Source organism: Oryzias latipes, chromosome 7 (genome assembly GCF_002234675.1).
Source record: "Oryzias latipes chromosome 7, ASM223467v1".
Taxonomy (NCBI): Eukaryota; Metazoa; Chordata; class Actinopteri; order Beloniformes; family Adrianichthyidae; genus Oryzias; species Oryzias latipes.
This window is the reverse complement of record NC_019865.2, coordinates 1,911,436-1,932,322: the sequence shown is the minus strand read 5'-3', so window position 1 is coordinate 1,932,322 and position 20,887 is coordinate 1,911,436. Positions and strand designations below refer to the sequence as shown.

Sequence of the window (20,887 nt, the reverse complement as noted above, 5' to 3'; positions counted from 1 at the left end):
CAAAATACTCCTTCCATCTTTTCTGTACACTCTCTTGGGTTGTTAGCACCTTTCCATCTCTGTCCTTAATCACCCTTATCTGTTGCACGTCCTTCCCATCTCTGTCTCTCTGTCTGGCTAGCCTGTACAAGTCCTTCTCTCCTTCCTTTGTGTCTAACCTGTCATATAGCTCATCGTAAGCTTTCTGTTTGGCCTTTGCCACCTCTCTCTTCACTCTACGCTGCGCTTCCTTGTACTCCTGTCTACCTTCCTCAGTCCTTTCTACATCCCACTTCCTTTTAGCCAACCTCTTCCTCTGGACGCATTCCTGTACTTCCTCATTCCACCACCAAGTGTCTTTACCGTCTTTCCTCTTTCCAGATGACACACCTAGCACCTTCCTACCTGTTTCCCTTATAATCTCTGCTGTAGTTTCCCAGTCCTCTGGAAGCTCATCCTGACCACCCAGGACCTGCCTCAACTTCTGCCTAAATTCCTCACAAGTTTCTTCATTCTGTAGCTTCCACCACTTGGTCTTCTTTTCTGTTTTCCCTCTCTTCTTCTTCCTGACCTCCAGAGTCATCTTACACACCACCATGCGGTGCTGTCTGGCTACACTCTCTCCTACCACCACTTTGCAGTCATTAACCTCTCTCAAATGACCTCGTCTACATAGGATGTAGTCCACCTGAGTACTCCTACCTCCACTTCTGTATGTCACTCTATGTTCCTCTCTCTTCTGGAAGTAAGTGTTGACTACAGCCATTTCCATCCTCTTCGCAAAGTCCACCACCATCTGTTCCTCCAGATTCCTTTCCTTCACACCAAACCTGCCCATCACCTCCTCATCACCTCTATTGCCCTCACCAACATGCCCATTAAAGTCTGCTCCAATAACAACTCTCTCTCCTCTGGGAAAACTCTCAAAATAGTACTATTGCCACAGTGAATCTTGGGTACACTTTTGTTAATGACGGTGAGTCACGCTGACCTTGTGAATGTATGTAATCTGCCCTTGCAGTTTGTTTTGAAATTGTTTTCTGCTTTTTTTTCCAGGGAAAACGGGAAATGCTTCCGCAGAAATGAAGCGGCAGCATCACCCCTTACTGACTCTGGAAGGAAATGATGAGGGGATGTCATTAGGCAGACAGATGTGTTTTGAAAAGATTTGTGTCTCCTTGAGGGATTGCAAAATGAGATATTCGCTGTGAAAAAGTAGTTTGAGAATTCATGGCAGGAGGGAACTGAGAAAACGGATCACTGCTGTCAATGAGAGACTTGAGAGTCATTTCCTTCAGTCATTTCTTGGTAAATATATCTCCTTCAACGCCCTTTCCTCGTGGAGAGGGTAGTGCATCCTTTTTTTAAGCCTCTCTCAAGATACAGGATGGGCTTTCAACGTGGAATCATGTAATTCAGGCTGTCACCATCTTGATCAAACAGTGAGACAGAGCCGTGTCCTAACAAAATTAAGACTCGTTCATGACATCTTCTCCTGCAGACTCTAAAAACAGTAAATGTGCACCTACCTCATTTTTTTTAATACAAAGCCTTACATTTCTTGCTTCTCTGGTGTCCTCTGGTGATGCAGTCTTTCTCCAAATTTTGAGCTCTTTGTTTTATTTAATGTTTAGTTTTAGTGCTAAAGTCTGTTTTGCAAAGCCTTTTGAGTACTTCTGAGTTTCAAAGGAGCTGTGTTTTAAAGCTGCCTTTCCTTCTGCTCAGTTGTCTAGGAGAGGATCAGGCAGCTAAAGATGGACCTTTAAAAAGAGTTCCAAACCAGTCACTAAAAGGGCGTTCTGCTTATTGTCACAGCAGAACAGTTTGGCAAAAGAGATATCAAAATGGTTAAAATGCAAAAATCCAGAGAGTTTTCAAAACTGCATTGTTGTCTAACTATTTTCCCAAAGTAAAGGTTACTTAAAGGCTTTTTTTTAAAATAAAAGTCTAAAGAACTTATATAGATAAAGATTATAGATGGGGACCTGAAAACCACATCTTCTGCCACTGGCTTTAAACCTCAAGGGTTCTGGTTAGATGATAGTCAGGAACCAGACATTGTGTTTATGGGTACTCTAGTATGACCACTGTTCTTTTTATTGTCAAGTGAACTCACTTTGCATCCTCAGAGCAATCATGTAAAATTTACAAGGAAGTAACTGTCAAAAAATTGAATTATAGTAAAAATTAATCTCACAAAGGATTCTGTGTACAATTTTCCATAATCCTGACATCATTCTATTTAAATGGGTGCAAAATTCTCGGTAGCATCCTCCTATTTTTACCCCTTCACATCCTGTTTTCAACCCAATCTCTTTCAGATGCTCTGAAATAGACTGTTTTTGCGTGCATGTACTATAAGCATGTGATAAAAGTGTTTAGTGTGCAATATAGACAGTATTTCAGAGTGCAATGTTGTGGAATACATACACATCTGACTGAGACTATGTTGCTGTTTTAATTTCTATACGTCTTAGATATATTTTTTTTTACTCCCAAGTAGGCCTGCACAATATACCGCAAATTTATCGTTATCGCAACATCAAGCTGTGCAATATGCATACTGCAAAAGATGGCGATAATCGCAATAAACGGTTACCTTAAATGTGCTAAAACAAACTCATGGCAGCTTGAAATATTGAACAAATGAAATAAATCCCTTTATGCATTTGACCAATCGGAAGGACCCGTTTACATTGTTGACCAATCAGATGAGCCCTTGATGTTTGCCTCCTATGTCGACGAGGGTCATTTGGAGTATAATTTTTAAACTGTTGCAGTGAAATGGGATTGATGTTTTTGGTTGTTTTGCTATTTGTTTATATACCGCAAATGATATCGTTATCGCAATAGTAATCACCAACATCGCATATCGCGAGTTTTTCTCATATCGTGCAGCCCGACTCCCAAGTGCCTTTTCTTTTGTGTGGTCAGGCCACCAGTTTAAGCATTAAGGGATGTTATTGTGTGAAATTGTTTAAACTAGGGACTGTGCTCATATAATTTACCACGAATACAATTTTAAAAGATGACAAAAGGGAAAATCGTATTTATTTGTTTGTTTGCATTTTTTAAACACATCTTTGAACACAACGAAAGCTGTGCACAAAGTTAACTCATCTCTGGTGAATATCATAACTTTAGAAAATTCCGTGACACTATATGGAATGAGTAATATTTAGACTGAGGCCTAAAAGAAAAAAGACCAAATTTAATAAAAATCCATACTCACTTGTATGAAGTTATAAATCCTTTTTTTTATTTTTTAGATCTATCTGAATGTTCAAAATTTATACTGGAATATTTTTGTTGTGTTGTTTAAATGATCTAATACTTGATATTTCCTCGATATGCAATAGATAATAGATTCGCTTTTTTCAGTTATTTGCTGATCATTCTGGAAATATTTTGACATTTGAAAATTTTAGTTCTAAATTTCAATTATTTGATCGGAAACAATATGATGCTGTGAACAAAGCTCTTCCTCGGTCGTTGATCCAAGTATCACAAAATCTATTGTTAAACAAAGTTCAATTAAAACTTCCTTCACTCCTATTGGACGGACAGCCAGTTACAAAGACAGAACTAGCAAACAGCTTCATACGAAGATTGTTTGTGAAAGAAGTCTTCCAAACATCTCATCAGAAAAAAAGCATTTCTAAACACTTCTCTAAAGAAGAGGTCATTGATTTAAGGTCGAATTTCTTTACATTTTGTATTTTACCAAAAGTAAAAGACATTCATTTTAAAATAATTAGTGATGTTTACCCATCCAAGGAATTTTTGATACTTCGTTTTGGATTTGAAGAGAATGATTGCAGTTTTTGTTTAAAGGACATTGAGACAGTGGATCATTTATTCTTTAACTGTTTAACAGTTCTGCTTTTGGTATTCTTCCAAAATTCCAATGCCAGTTCATTTAGACGCAAAATGAGATAATGGAGTGTCGCGACATCAGGTTGCCATGACGACAGGCAGCCCTGCTTTACGGCAGGCATGTTTCTGGGTAGCTTGTAGTTAGCCGTGCAGCTAGTCGCACAGCCGCACTTTCCCCTCATTGCGTTCTAAGCAGACTGTGTTTTATTGTGAGAGTTCCCGGCTGGATAAATGGATGTTGGAGAACTTTTAAACTATCAGGTACGAAGATGTGTTTCTTTCTCAGCCTCCGGTCATTCATTCAAGATGTAGCAGCTGAGCTTCAGCTCCTGGCTACAGTTTTGAACTTCAGCTTGAGCTTCTAGTTCTTCTCGCTTTACTCTCTGTCTTTTGTTTTTTTTTTTAGTTAAAATTGTGATTATTGTTTTTATAAGTTTGTACATTATGTTGTTGGCGGAGCAAAATAATAAAGACTGCTCTGCATCTCGGTACACAGTTTTTAGCGCTAAAACTAAATTAGCTTGGTTTACTTCAGTGCTGCTGGCTGCAAATTTTTATTATTAACGATAAAAAAATCATTTAAACATTTGCATTAGGGGTTTATTAAAAGAAATAATATTGGGAGAAAACCAAAAATCCGGACTTGGTGTCAAATGTTTTTGGCTGCTGGATGGATGACGTTTCACTCAGTCATTCCCTAAAAGTTCTTAGAAATAATCTGTCATGTCATCCTTTAATATAAATGTGATTATTTTATGTAATAAAGTTCAAAAATCTTACTCCTGTGCTGTGTTTTTCATTTGCGTTTTGAAAAAGTACCAACAAGTTCCTATCATTAATGCTGAAAGCTGCTATGGCTGTTATCTTGTTATGGATTTTTACCTATTTCCTAATAATAATCATTACTCAGATGCCCTATTAAGCTCATTCTTCTTACTGTTTAAACAATTTAAGTAATATTAATTTACAGGTGAAGTAATCACATCATTTAAATTGTACTGGACTTTATTGACTTATTTTGCTGCAGCTTTTCCGAACAATTGTTTTCATACATTGGACATTCATCATTGCCTGTTCACCTGATATTTCTTCATCACGTTCAGTCGCTGTGCTCCTTATTGCATGTCACTGGTTTTCCACTCTTAGCCCGATAGAGGAGCAAAACGTCCCAGGGAGCAAGAAGGAAGAGCAGCAGGAGGAGACGATGATTCCAGAGGAGGGAAGCAGCAGAAGGGACTGGGATCCCGGGACCCGGCCAGACATCGGGAAGCTGGAGCGGGATCAGAGGGTCGTGCTGAACCGGGGGACGGCGAAGAGCAGACCGGGGACAAGAAGAGGATACTGGAAAAACTGATGGACCAGGATGAAGAAGAACCCGAGGTGGGAAAGCTGTTTTTATTTACTGGTCGTTTTTTTTCTTTCTTCCAAAAGGCTGTGTCTGTAGTTCAGACTTCTTCCTTTTTTTATCACAGAGACCATTTGATTCCTCTTTAGGTGGAAAAATGCTGTTTTGTTTGTAATTTAAAGCGAGTTATGCAGAGCTGCCTCTTTAGAGAGTGCAGGAATGATGCAGAAGTGATGAACATTTGCAATACGGCATACATTTGGAGGAGCTTAATGCTTTTGGTTCTTTTGCACTACTGTCTAAGCATAGATGAATAGTTGTGTCGTTGCCACGACTACTCAACTTCTGCTAACAACCACATGGTAAGAATTGGACAAAATGAGGGAAGGAAGTGACTGAGAAGAACTAATAAGTGTTAGAAGGTTCTTTCTCCTTATTTAAATGTTCATTGTGTCCATTTTTCAAGGTGCGAGGTGAAAACAATTATCAAAAACAAAAACGCATGTGTGCGAATGTAACCATCCTTTTGGTATTGATAACAGATAAAAATGAAGAGAGACCACGGTGATGAGTAAATGTTGGTAAACGTACCTGTTTTTTTTTTTTTTTTTTGTGGCATTAAAAGCCAGAAGGCGAAGCTCTTAAGTTAGGCCACGGTGGAAAATGCAGCTGCGTCAGAATTTCCAAAGGAGTAACACTAGAACCAGTGTTACCATATTGCAGTGCATTTGAAGACTGCACATTGATAATTCAGTTCATATTATCCCCACACTGCAGGCATTTTCAAAAATTTACTCTGTCAAGGGCCTCTCAGAGCTAATGGCTCCTCTTCTCCATAATGTCAGGCAGTTGAAATGTCCTAACCGGTCATTATCCGTCTAGCACTTTACAGCTTTTAAGCCTTCAGGAGGTCAAACGCATCCCCTTTTTCTGTAAAATGTACCCTAATTGATGCAAAAAAATGACTCCACTCACACGTTTAATGTCGCAGTGATGGCTCTTTGCTCCGGCAGCAGCTGCTTCGACCTAAAAAGCTTTTGCCCCCTTTTTCCTCCTCTATTTTCTTCACCACTGCCATGTCCTCTGATGTTCCACGGATCAAACAGGCCGAGCCGGTGGATGAAAGCACAGTGAAGAAAATGATCCTGACCTTTGAGAAAAGGTCATACAAAAACCAGGAACTGAGGATCAAGTTTCCTGACAATCCTGAGAAGTAAACATGCTTTTCCTTTATTATTTTTTACATCAAAGATTTTGTTTAAATGTTCTTTTTTTGGAAAACTATTAACTTTGTTTCCGAACCAGGTTCATGGAGTCGGAGCTGGATCTCAACGACATCATCCAGGAAATGCACGTGATCGCCACCATGCCGGATCTCTACCACCTGCTGGTGGAGCTCAATGCCGTCCACTCCCTGTTGGGCCTTCTAAGCCATGAAAACACAGATATCCTTCACATGGATTTTGACCTGCAAACTGGTTTATCTGGGGGCTGGAGCTCTATATAAAACATAATGCATCAGCGATTTTGGATTTGTTAGCTCTGATTAGAAAAACTCTAGAAAACCTGTTGTAGCAGTTAATAATATCTATCTTTAAGATAACATGAAAGCAACCAAACTAAGACTTTTGGGCTCACCCACATGTGTTATTATTGATATGATTTAGTTGTCTGTTTGGGGCGGGGCTGTTGTCGGTCAGTTTTATTGTCCTCAACCCAAAGCACATGTCGCCATCGCGGTGGTGGACCTGCTGCAGGAGCTGACAGACATCGACACACTCCATGAGAGCGAGGAGGGCGCTGAAGTGCTCATAGATGCTCTGGTGAGTTTAAAGTTTCTCTCAGTCTGTGCTGGTATTGATGCAGCAACGCTGGCTCAATCAATATTTAAGTTACTCGGCTTTTGCATCCAACTCAGGCCGAGGAGAATTGATTACTTGGTCTTATTTTTAATGAATCAGTAGCAGGATTTCACTTTCGCCTTGCTGACATTTGGAGTTTTTGAGGAGTCTCCGTTTGCTTCTTAGACGTCTTGTGAGGCGGATTTCTGTCTGCAGATTTTCAGGTTTTAGAAGATCAAACTATAATAAGATAGAAAAAAAGTGTCTTAGTGGCAAAAAGGAGAGCTTTGCCCATTCATTTATTCATTCATTCATTCATTTGTGTTTTATTGTTTCACTTAATCTCTCATTTTTTCATAATTTAATCCTTCCTTCCTTCCCTCCTTTCTTTTTTCTTTCTTCCATCCTTTTTTCTTTTTTCCTTCCTTCCTTAATTCTTTACTTACGTCCTTCCATTCATCCATTCTTCCTTCATTCTTTTCTTCCTTCTCTCACTCACTTGCTCATTTATGACGAACTAACTGCAAATATACAGGAAGCTTAACATTTAAATCCTATTCATTACTTGTGCTGTCATTTCTCTAGATCAGTGTTTTTCCACCTTTTTTGAGCCACGGCACACTTTAACCTTGTCAAAAATCCCGCGGCACACCAGCATCCAAAAAAAAAGAAGGAGAAACTCATAGACTGTATTGATCTACAGTCCCTCTGCAATCTCACGTGCATTTTTATGATAATTGTGGCAGAAAAAGCTGGAAACTGCAGCTGTTTTTTCTAAAAGATGTAAAAAAAGTTAAGTTAGAAGATTTAAAAACTGTTTGATGTCTGTTCGTTGTTGTTTTAAGACGTTTAAGAGGAAAAACTCATTGTACGCTGAGACGCTGTCACTTTAACCCAATGCATCATGGGAGATGTAGTGGCAGACAGAGCAGCATCTCTGAGCTTCATTGTTTTGTTCACTTGTTCCACGGTCTGATACCGGATCCTGCGGAAAGCTACAGCGCTAAAGACGAGCTTTAGCTGGTGTTTTTGTTGGAACTGAGAGCAGTAATGGAACAAGGAAGTGAAGACTTTAACCACTTCTGATTGGTCAGACTGATGACATGTGATTAAGACTCCAAGAATGATTGGTGGAGACAGTTGAAGGGGCGGGACTTTTCAGAAAACAGCTGAAGCTGCGGCTAAATCGCGGTGCCGTCATTCTTATCAAAATGTCTTTAATAGAATCAAATAAACACAAAGAAAAAAGTCTTTTATAATCTTTCATATTCCTAACTACTCAGTGTTTTATCAGGGCCTGTTTGGATGAACACAGAGCTGATATCCTGGAGATGGAAAATGTTTTTAGATCAGTGAATGTAGGGTTGGGCGATGTCCCTTAAATTGGCCGTTGACGATGTTTGCTGTCAACCATCGGGATGGACGATGACATCGTCGGGGGGGGGGGGGGGGTATTTTTACATTTTTCGTTCTTATATAACTGCTGTTCGTTTTTTTGCTTTTTTCATTTTATTTCCCAACTAATGACTAATCCGCGATGATCCAGTATAAACTGAGGGAAGTGACTTAAACAAAAAAATTAACAAACAAAATAGAAAAGAAGTAGTCCGCTCCCGCACTTCCGGGGGAGCGCGGACTTACAGCTTTGTGTTTGATGGGAAGGGGGGTACATGAGCGGTATGTGTGGGAGATTTAAGACTGCGATCCGTCCCGCAGCTCTAGGGGTACAAGCATCCGAACTCAGAACCGGGTCTAAAAGTGTGTGTCTGTGCACAGCTCGGACCGTCTGCACACACAGCGGTTTGAGCTTCAAAGCAGAAATGTCGCTCAGTCCTTAGAAAACATTCAAACAATCACGCGGATTTGTGTTTCCAGTCGTGTCCCGACTAAATAAAGGCTGATTTTATTCTTACACGTTTACGTGCAGCCAGCAAGCAGCACCACCCAAAGCTAATGTTGTTAGCCCGTGTTAGCATACTGCTAATCCTGGCTTCGTTCAGAAAAAGCACTGACCACACGGATTAAAATTCAAATGATGAGCGAACAGGTGTTTGATAATAACCGTAACATTATTAAAAGCACGTTTAGAAGATCATCTCGTATTTTACCGAGCTGACATGTCAATGTATATAGCCGCTCGGCGCTGTTTAACAATGTTTTGTATTGAATTGTTACATTCAATAAAGTTTAAAAAAAAAAAAGGCGCTCGGCGGAATTTATATCCTTCCGTTTTTCAAACCCTACTGCGCATGTGCGAATGATTTATTCCGACGGAAAGTGTGACCTTAGTGAACGTTTTTATATTCTGAAAACATTTTTCTGGGCCCATGTACACGGTTGGATTCTAATCTGACCATTGATCCCATCAAGATATTTTGTACATGTAACCGCGGCTTATGGTGTCGACGCGCAACGTGGCGGGGGCGTGGCATCACGATGGTGGTCTCTCCATCGGGATGTCAGTCACCCATCACGATGGACGATGATATCGTCCATCGGCACAATCCTAAGTGAATGAGGGCAATTTCCCACGACACACTGGTTGAAAAACACTGATCTAACCTCTTTAATGGTTAAATACAGCCTCATTCAGTACACCAATGGTAGCACCTCTGCACTATTTGGGCCACCAGGGGCAGCAGACGTTCAATATCTTACTCTTTTTTTTTTTTTTTTTAAACATGTGGGCGTGCAGAGTCTAACCCGCCAACTTCCAATTAGAGGACAACCGCTCCACCCTTCTGTCACAGCCGCCACAACATATGTTTGGTACACTGAAATAAAATAAGTGAAGGTCATTTGTTTTGGAGTTGAACGGCCACAGAAACCATCATTCCTCACATGGAGAAAGTGTTTCAGGGCGGCCGGCTTCATCTGTCTTTACCTTGCGCCCAAACGTCTGCTGCTCTTCTGTCCTTGCTGCCAGAAGGCCAGGTGCTGTCCCTGATAAGATAAATCAGAACGATTCACACGACTGAGTGTTCATCTCCTTTCATCTGTCGTAGCGCTTTCCTGCAGGTCCTCAGCGGAGAAGCCCACTTCTACGTTGGGTTTGTGTCTGGACTAGTGATGCTCGGTTCCTGTTAGATCTCCTCTCAAAGTTTCAGACTTTGGAGTGATCCGTCATCGCTGCTCCCTTTAGATTTTCAAGTTTTTGAATCAGATTTGCCACCAAATGAAATAATTTTGGGAGACTTTCAGCAAAAATATGATGTTTGATGAAGAAAAGAGAGAAACTGAATTCTAAAAAATTGTTCCTGATGGCATTCTCTATCGGAACTTCCAAACTGTGATCACATTATGAGATGACCTCAACCATTTGAACCAATTTCTGAAAGCCAGCATTCTGACTCTGTCTTTGCAGTTGGAGGGTCAGGTGGTGGCTCTGCTGGTGCAGAATATGGAGCGACTGGATGAGCAGGTGAAGGAGGAGTCTGATGGCATCTACAACACTCTAGGTGAGAACAACAGTCTTTTTTAGAAATGCCTACAATTATGCGGAGGTAATTTTCTTTATGTCAAATTCTATATCTATATATATTTCTTTCTTTCTGACCAACACTGTAACGGTTTCCCCTCTCTTACTTTTATCTATTCTTGCATAATGTAATTTGACTAAAGATTATGTCATTCAGATCAGCTGTTGTTGACGTTTGACAGTCATATGTGTGCCTTTTCTCTGGAGGCTCCATTTTTCTTTCCAACACATGTTCGTTCTGGTTTTAGATGCGTGTACTTTGACTTTCTCTCTTCCTGTTTATTTCATCGTCATCTGATTGGATCTGGACCAAATCCATGACTGGATCTTGACTTTTTGTGTGTACGCTGTACCACGAGTACGACTTGTTTCAGATTAGAACAATGCTGAACATTATCTTCATGAAAACTGCTGCGCTGGCTAACAAGTTCTGCTCATTATTTTAAATTCAAACATGAAAACAAACATCTGCGAGAAATCTAGGACATTCACTGCAGTAGAATCTCCTGTTCCTTTCTGCACCACAGATAAAAATAGGATCGTTGTTAAAAATTCAGAGCTTTAGAAATTAATAACTCTGGCCACCTTATTAAAGTAAAATGATGACGGATTCAAAAACAAGATGGGATGGATGGATAATGGATGAATACATGGAAGAAATGGTGGATGGATGAAAAAATGGATGAGAATAGATAAACCAGTAAATGAATGAATAGATGGACAAATTGATGATCAGTGGATGATGGATGGACACGGTGAGAAAAAAAGGATTTGATCTGGTTTGCCCACTAATAAAGACATAATAAATCTATACTTTTAATGGTAGATGTATTCTAACATGGAGAGGAAGAATATCAGAACGAAAATCCAGAAAATAACTTGAAAGAGTTTATTTGTATTTCCTACGTTAGTTGCAGTCAACCACAAGGTTAGCACACATATCAGGGGGAATTTTGGCCCCACCCTTCTTTGGAGACCCTCTCTATCATTACGTTTGGTGGGCTGCCGCTCGGCAACTCAGATCTTCAGCCCTCTCCATAGATTTTCAATTGGATTGAGGTTAGGTTACTGGCTGGGCCACTCATGACCTCAATATGGTTCCTGTTGAGCCACTCCTTTGTTGCCTTTGCTGGATGCTGGTATGTTGTTGGTCATTGTCTTGTTGAAAGACCCAGCCATGGCCCATTTTCAGCTTTCTGAAGGTTGTCTCTCAGGACTGTACATGGCTCCATCTGTCTTCCCACTGATGCGGTGTAGCATCGCCTGAAACATGATGTTTCACACCTCCATGTTTGACGGTGGGCATCGTGTTCCTGGGATCATGGGCAGCACTTTTCTTCCTTCGCACATGACGAATAGAGTTTAGGCCAAATAGTTTGATTTTGGTCTGGTTTGACCACAGAATCTTCTCCCAATCACTGTGTGCATCTTTGAGGTGATCATTGGCATTCTTCAGGCGAGCTTCCACATGTTGCATCTGAAGCAGGGGTACCTATGGGGCACTGCAGGGTTTTAGTGTTGCCAATTGTTTTCATGGTGGCTGTGGTCCCAGCTGCCTTGAGGTCATTCACTAACTCCCGCTGTGTGGTTGCAGGCTGATTTCTCACTGTTGTCATGATCATAGCCACCCCACGCGGTGAAATCCTCTGTGGAGCACCAGACCGAGGTCTATTGATGGTCATGTTATACCTCTTAAATTTTCTCACAATTGCACCAATGGTTGTTACTAGAGATGGCCCGTTTTACACGGCGCTTTGGCGCACGGTTCACCTTCATGAGGTGGTTCGGCACAATGTTTCGAGGCGTGTGTCAACTAGCGCAGATCACGTGGTGGATGACGCGCCAAATGCTTCGTTTGGTCAAACCACGCTTCAGATGTCACTTATGTTTTGAACAGTTGGGCGCGCTATTCTCTAGAAATGTGAAATGAATCCCGAACGTTTCCCGACCAGTTCCATTGTTTCCCCTTTATTGGAATCAGTGTCAGTTCATTGCACTTAATCATGGCTCCTATTAAAAACGTTCTGTGGCTCAGGATCATTTCAACTCGGTTTTTCCTAATAAAACACTACATTATGAACGTTGTGCATCAAAAAAAAACAAAGAAAAAAACTGCAATGAATCTATGATGGCATGCCATTGTCTTGTGTTTAGAGATAGCTCAGTGGAATAGTCGATGGCAAATACGTCCAGAGATTCTAGGTTCTAGTGTGGTACTAAACATATTCTTTTTGCGTTTATTTTTTTCTCCATGTGATGTGTATTTTGCTGTGTCAAGCACTTCTCACAGAAAGCGTCACATGTTGTGTTGTTTTACTTTTTTTTTTTTTATCATCATTGACAAAAAATTTCTGTTTTACGTTTTTTCATCATTATTTCCACATTGAAGTGTTACAAGGAGCTTTGTAAAAACACATGTCGATACACATCCAGTCCGCCACCAGATGCCGCTGTTCTGTGTGGTTTCGAAGCCCTGAATGGGTGGTTCATTTTTCCGGCACAATTACATGAACCCCAATGAAGCTTCATGGGGCTTCTAATCCCATCCCTAGTTGTTATTTTGTTACTACTGTACCCAGCATCTTGCTGTTTTTGTAGACCATTCCAGATTTGTGCAGGTCAACAATCCTGTCTCTGAGGTAGAGAGAGTTCTTTGGTCTTACCCATTTTGGAGGGTTTGGAATCTGATTGTCTGATTCTGTGAACAGGGGCCTGTTGCACAAAAGTAGGATAAGGGATTAAGCCAGGATATCTTGGTGATCCTGGCTCAATTGATCCCCAATCCGGTTGCACTAAAGCTGGATGGGGGCAGGAGGATATGTTATGGTATAAGTTACCATGGAGATTTATTCTGTGGAGCTAGCCTGCTCCAGACCAGGCTAAATTCCAGGATCTATTTAATCTCATCCCTAATGTCAGTCAGCAGTCGCCACAAATGGAAACCAATAGTTATTTCACTGCTCACTATACATTGTTATCACACATAACTAGACCCGCTGTCATTATTTAAACGTTCGTGATCATTAATTTCAATCATTTTGGATAAATAATGAGTTTTAGATGATGTTGCTATCATTAGATAATTTACAGTTTCCCATAGACTATAAGGCTATATATAAAATGATAGAATATTAGGGCCACAGAGGGAAAAAAAGACAAGTCATAATATTGTAACCAGTTGTTTTAAAGGAGGACAGTTGTTAAAATGACAGATGTGGGGCATTTCGTTAAATTGTCCTTCAGTATGGTTTCATAAACGAAGACATGCTGATGTGCCAGAATATGAAGTATCACATTTTCATAACTATCAAAACTGTAAAAAGAATATTTTGCTTTTCTGCAGAAAGAACCAGTCTCATAAATTTATGACTTTCTCCTTTTTTCCTTAGTGGGCCCCAGTACTCTGTCATATAAAATAATACACAAAGGCAATGAATGAACTGAAATGAAATGAATCGTGCCTTGGGATTTTCTTACTGGTCTGTGAAAGCCAGAACTCCCAATGCGTACTAGTGGATCAAATACTTATTTCCCTCAATGAAACACAAATGAATGAATATAAATTCTTTCAAGTTATTTTCTGGATTTTCATTTAGATATTCTGTCTCTCCATGTTAGAATACATCTACCATTAAAAGTATAGAATGATCATGTCTTTATTAGAGGGCAAACCAATTAAATCAGCAAGGGACTTTTTACTCTCACTTTAGGTAGACAGATAATAAATAGATGCATAGTTAGATGGATGATGGATGAATAGTTTGATGATAAATGAAGGAATGAATTAGTGGATGGTTAGATGGATGATGAATAGGTGAATAGATAGATGAGTGAAGGATGCCTAGATCAATAGATGCATGCATGTGTGGATGGATGAATGTGTGATTGATGGATTGATGAATCAGTGAATGGATAAATGGATGGATTATTGGATGGATGGATAGATGGATGATGGCTCAAAGAACGGATGAATTGCTGGATAGGTAGATGGATACAGGGATGGATGAAGGATCAATTCATAGACCTATAGATTGATGATGAATGAATTATTTGATGGATGGATAGATGTATGATGGATCAATGAACCGGTATATGGATGGATGAATTGATGGATGACTTATTGGATGGAGAGAGGAATAGATAGATCTGTATTGCCATAGATTGTAGGAACAATAAAGAATAATATAATTTCCCAGCTTCCCAGCATCTAAATACTTTTTTTTATCAAAAAACTTAAAGCTTTATTTGAAAATGCTTTTAATTGAAAAAGCCATAAAAATAACACAAACTAAAATCACTCCTTTGCCTTTATTTTTTGCAAAAATTCAGATGTTTTTTTTTTTTATGACTCTGATGCTAATTTATTTTGAAGTTTCCCCCAGGCTAGCAAAATAAAAAGACACCTTTTGCATTTTTGTGTGACAAACATGTTGCCTCTTCTGTTGCTTATCTGCTTCGTAGCAGGTCATCCTCCTCAGTTGGATGGAAGGAGGAAAATCTTCGGAGTTTAAGTCTTGAGCATTTATCTAAAAGTTTGAAAAGAGATTTTGTGCTTTTGAACAACACTTTCCTCCACATTAAATGAAGATATAAGTTTCAGGAGAAAGTACGGAGACGCAGAAGCTCAAAGAGGTTTTGTCTTAAGTTCCTATTAACGAGAATTTTCTGCCTGCGTTTTTTTGTCTTGAATGAGTCCACTGCGGTTATTTCTTTGTTGCCAGATTGAGGCTGAGTGTCAGGAGGGCTGTTTAGGTGTGCGTATTTGGCACTATTTGTGTTGTGGGAGCTGCATTGTGGTTCTTCCTCTCTAAAGTGTGTGTGTGAGTAGGAGGAGAGAGTTATCAAGGGAGCCCTCCAAGGTTGAATAAGCCTTTTGTCTGGCGTGGCTGCTTTCTGTTCTGGGCCCGATGTCCTCCAGGATGCTGCCTGTCTGCTCTTTCAATCACAGATAAAGGCCCTTCTCCTTTCTCCCTAAGCTCCCGTCTTCTCCATCTTCTTCTCTATTTCTAGTGTCTAGCATCTGCAGCTTCTGTCTCAGACGCTGCTTCTTGTTGCATCTCATTTAAACCCTTAGAACAAACCTTTTTCTCAAGTTTGTTTCTTCCTTTAACCCTTGTGCTATCTTGTGGGGTCCAGATGACCCCACAAGATAGCACAAGGGTTAAAAGGTCATTGGTGAGGGTCCCTATTTTCATCCAGCTCTTCAGGAGTTTTCGCCTTTTAAAAAACATTAAAATTGTGCCGATTGAACACTTTAATGTTGAATTAAGATAATCACACTACTGTAGTCCTGTGAGGAGGCCGACACACTAAGGTAGAGGAAGCATCTATTCATCCCGCTGATGACCTGGTAAAGGCTCACTTCCATGTTGGAGATTTCTATTATTATTATTTCTACTAGGGTTGGGCGATGTCCCTTAAATTGGCCGTTGACGATGTTTGCTGTCAACCATCGGGATGGACGATGACATCGTCGGGGGGGGGGGGTATTTTTACATTTTTCGTTCTTATATAACCGCTATTCGTTTTTATTTGCCTTTTTCATTTTATTTCCCAACTAATGACTAATCCGCGATGATCCAGTATAAACTGAGGGAAGTGACTTTAACAAAAAAAGTAACAAACAAAATAGAAGAGAAGTAGTCCGCTCCCGCACTTCCGGGGGAGTGCGGACTTACAGCTTTGTGTTTGATGGGAAGGGGGGGGGGGGTACATGAGCGGTATGTGTGGGAGATTTAAGACTGCGATCCGTCCCGCAACTCTAGGGGTACAAGCAACCGAACTCAGAACCGGGTCTAAAAGTGTGTGTCTGAGCACAGCTCGGATCGTCAGCACACACAGCGGTTTGAGCTTCAAAGCAGAAATGTCGCTCAGTCCTTAGAAAACATTCAAACAATCACGCGGATTTGTGTTTCCAGTCGTGTCCCGACTAAATAAAGGCTGATGTTATTCTTACATGTTTACGTGCAGCCAGCAAGCAGCACCACCCAAAGCTAATGTTGTTAGCCCGTGTTAGCATACTGCTAATCCTGGCTTCGTTCAGAAAAAGCACTGACCACACGGATTAAAATTCAAATGATGAGCGAACAGGTGTTTCATAATAACCGTAACATTATTAAAAGCACGTTTAGAAGATCATCTCGTATTTTACCGAGCTGACATGTCAATGTATATAGCCGCTCGGCGCTGTTTAACAATGTTTTGTATTGAATTGTTACATTCAATAAAGTTTGAAAAAAAAAGCCGCTCGGCGGAATTTATATCCTTCCGGTTTTCAAACCCTACTGCGCATGTGCGAATGATTTATTCCGACGGAAAGTGTGACCTTAGTGAACGTTTTTATATTCTGAAAACATTTTTCTGGGCCCATCTACACGGTTGGATTCTAATCCGACCATTGATCCCATCAAGATATTTTGTACATGTAACCGCGGCTTATGGTGTCGACGCGCAACGTGGGGGGGGGGGGGGGGGGGGGGGGCGTGGCATCACGATGGTGGTCTCTCCATCGGGATGTCAGTCACCCATCACGATGGACGATGATATCGTCCATCGGCACAACCCTAATTTCTACTATTATTTCTATTAAATATTAAAGAAAAATAGAAGAAGAATTGTCCCCATTTTACCTATACTTGCTTAGTACATTGGTTGTTCATCATGTTCTCCTGCTTGCACTAAACATGTTATTTGTTTGAACGCCTGCATCTAATAATCATAGCTGGTATTTGTTTAGGTGACCTCTTGTTTTCACCTTTTAATGGTTACAGTTGTTTATGTATTTGTCCTTCATAGCCATCATTGAAAACATGGCGGAGTTCAGACCAGGCCTGTGTGCTGAAGCTGCCCAGCAGGGACTGATGCAGTGGCTGCTCAAGAGGATCAAGGTGAGAAGTAGGCCTCAGTCCTAACTGCCCCCATGGGTTGTAACGGGCTGTCTGTCAAAATGCGGCCCCTCCTGTCTATGACCCCTCCACGGACCCCCACAACCCAAAAACCTGCAGCCACCGTACATATCTGAAAACAAAAACATTGACCGACTTTCATTTAGAAATATAAACACGTCAAGCTCACTGTTGTAATTTTAATTGAACAACATTTACATAAAGAAACTAGCAACTAAAATGTAGTTTTTTAAACTAATTTCGTTCTAAATTTGAATAAATACGTTCTGCAGCTTTACATTTACTCATAAAAAACATCGACGGACCAAATGCACATCTTACTTTGTCTGTTATAAGTGATGCAGCATCTTTTTACGTTGAACATTGATGGAGGAAAAGCTTTTATTTGAATAGCCTTGTCAACAGAGTAATGGTTAAACATCTGGACTATGTAGCCCTAAATAAAGTCAAATACTTTATTTTTTATAGTCATTAGTTTTTCTGTTATTTAGATTTTTTTTGCCCCTCCAAGGTTTTTGTATTTCAGACTCCCATACTCACACAAAAATGGGTCATCTTCATTTTCGGTGCTTCCCTTCTGCTGGCTGCTTTTGGAGAACATAAATGAGGCAACAAACATGTTTAGATTTGTTGTGTAGCACTTGTGTTTGCGCTGCGTGAGGCAGGATCTGAATGAGGCAGGGCACTGCTTGATGGAGCTAAATGCAGAGCTTCATGCAGAACACATGGTGGGTTTCTAATTCTCTGGAGAGCAGAGTTTCTCAAGATGAGTGGTAATTAGAACTTGCTCTCTTTCCCTCTCAGGCAAAGATGCCGTTTGATGCTAACAAGCTGTACTGCAGTGAAATCCTGGCCATCTTGCTGCAAAATAATGACAGTAAGTATTTGCAGCTTTAAAATAAACTAGTTTGTCTTGAACGTCATGTTTTCTCTGTTTTTGGAGCCTTTTTGTAACTTTTTTGTCTTGGTTTTGCTCTTGGGCTTCTTGTGTCCCCTCCATCTTACTTCCCATTTCTATTCTATCTTGTTTTCCTGAAAACATACATTTTCAAGTTCAGTTGCTGTTGTTTCCAACCATTTTTACCTTGTAGTAAAGCGCGCACACAGCCCAAGGACTGTCTGATCCGTGGACAGGTTCTCATTAATGAACAAACCACATTGATATGCAGTGGAGGTCTTGCCTGATTTTACACTCGCTCTCATAAAGTCACTGGAACTGCATCTCTTTCTATTTTTGCATCTGGAAAACAGTAAAACACGCTTTATTATAATGACCAATGAGTTGGACAATTTTCAAAATGTAAAGTTGAGTAAATTACATTTTATTTTCCAGCATTGAATTTTGGATGTTTAAGGTAAAAAGGACATTTTATCCGCTGAGATGTTGTCCTTTAAAAAACAACTTTTAATAAGTAAAGGATTGATTTTCCTCAATGACTTCCATAATAATAACCAATAATGATGATGCTGTAGGGGATAATGGACACTACAATGGCATTATATGGCTTATATCAGGGGTGGGAACATTTTTCAATGTGGACCACAAAGGGCTCTGAAATTTAACAGAAGGGCCGGCCCAGGAGCAGATTTATGGACTCTTCTGCTAATCCAACTCAAAAGAGGAAGAAATAACATGGAATCTGAATAAAAACATGCTTAAATTGTGATTGAAAATTGATATATTTTTGGAGTTTTCATTTAAAAAATGTGGTTTTAGTTTTAGTGCCAGTTGCACCAACGAGTTGTTGACTTTTTGGGGAAAAAACACAAATTTAGAGAAACGCTGCATTCAGGGGGTGTTGGAATGATGGGGGAAAATGACAGAAACACACATAAATGTCACACAAACAACTAATCTTCCGACCCCGCTTGAATGCAAACAACTTTCTGCTCCTAAACAAAGGTCCAAGTATTTGTAGTACACCATCTATGGGGAGACACCAGAACTACAGAGGAGATAAAACATTAATTAGTGACCAATGTAATTTATTCCAGTTTGGTGGGCCAGATTAAATGGTTTAACCAGCTGCATTTGGCCTCTGGGCTGTAGGGTTCCCAGCCCTGGCTTACACCATGGTCACTTACAAAAGAAGATATTATGTAAAGTACAGACCAAAAGTCTGGACACACCCTCTCATTCAAAAGAATGGGAAGGTGTGTCCAAACCTTTGGTCTGTACTGTATAAAGACCAACCAGCAGAGGAAAGTGGTGTGTCTGCTAAACGTCATGTTAAGTCATCCCAAGCATCATTTCATAGGGAAGGTTCACCTCAGTCTGCTTGTCTTTGTCCAGATGATGAAGCAAAAGTTTTTAAAAGTAGTTTCTTCGCTTTGAGTGAAGAAACCTCGTCTGTGAAGTCTGATCCTTAAATGTGAGCCGGAAACAAACCATTTATTTCATTGTTTTGTAATTATTTCATTATCTATAAAACAGTGAACAGAATTTCTTTAATGGACCCCCTGCAGCCAATCAGAATGGAGTATTCACCCGGACCGTGGTGAAAGCTTCTCTTTTCTTGTTTTTTGGAACCTTTTCTTACTACTTTTTGGAGCGTCTTAATATAATCTCCGTGTTGAGATATTGGTTTGTTGTCATTTTTTTCTTCTTCTCCATTTCTTTCTTTTTCACAGATACCAGGGAGCTGCTGGGCGAGATGGATGGCATCGATGTTTTACTGCAGCAGTTGTCTGTAAGGTTCAGATTTTCTCCACCCACCACCCTTCATGTTCACCAGACGGGCCTTTGAGCTTTACCCTCCCATTCAGTGAGAGAGATAGTGAGAGAGTGCAAACGAACGAACAAACTTTGGAGACACAATGAACTTTATTAAATTAGAAAAGATATTTGTTTGTGAAAATTGCCAGCGCCGGGAATCGAACCAGCGAGCTTCTGCACCAAGGGTTCCCCAAGTACTTCAACAGAAGCAAAAATCCTGGAATATCTTGAAAAGTTCAAGGATTTGAAGGACCAAAAGTCACAGCTGGAAAAAGCTGAAAGAGCTGAACATTTGAATAGTTGAATGGTTAAAATAGCTGAAAAATTGTAGATGGAGTTAAGCGGCAAAAAATATACTATAATAAAGAAATAAGTAAAGAGAAACGGGAAAAGTTAGTTTTATGAAGGAGCTTAGTATCACATTTTCTGTCATATCTCATGACATGAATCTACATGAATCCCTTAAAACGGGCATTTTTGCTCTTATTCTTCATCTCAGGTGTTTAAACGTCACAACCCGAACACAGCTGAGGAGCAGGAGATGATGGAGAACCTGTTCGATGCTCTGTGCTCCTGTCTGATGCTGGCGTCCAATCGAGAACGCTTCCTCAAAGGAGAGGGGCTTCAGCTAATGAACCTCATGCTCAGGTAGGGGGCTGCATGCACCACCATGACACTGGAAACAATAAACCTGGACCTCTTCTTTCAGATGTTTTCATCGTGTTTTATTATTATTTTCTGGTTTTA

The 20,887-nt window shown here is 40.2% G+C and overlaps 1 protein-coding gene across 1 annotated transcript in view; it reads left to right on the top strand.

Annotated features, from left to right (window-relative positions):
- Positions 1-3,948: 3,948 nt before the first annotated feature.
- The window catches only part of ctnnbl1 (catenin beta like 1), a 50,831-nt gene continuing 33,892 nt past the window's right edge, over positions 3,949-20,887 (top strand). Inside the window, exons 1-10 of the mRNA XM_004070238.4 lie at positions 3,949-4,116; positions 5,002-5,235; positions 6,307-6,413; positions 6,506-6,645; positions 6,926-7,023; positions 10,406-10,499; positions 17,315-17,406; positions 18,229-18,301; positions 20,056-20,114; positions 20,640-20,788. Coding sequence (XP_004070286.1) covers positions 4,087-4,116; positions 5,002-5,235; positions 6,307-6,413; positions 6,506-6,645; positions 6,926-7,023; positions 10,406-10,499; positions 17,315-17,406; positions 18,229-18,301; positions 20,056-20,114; positions 20,640-20,788 — 1,076 coding nt within the window. The 5' untranslated portion in view covers positions 3,949-4,086. The remainder of the gene's footprint in view (positions 4,117-5,001; positions 5,236-6,306; positions 6,414-6,505; positions 6,646-6,925; positions 7,024-10,405; positions 10,500-17,314; positions 17,407-18,228; positions 18,302-20,055; positions 20,115-20,639; positions 20,789-20,887) is intronic.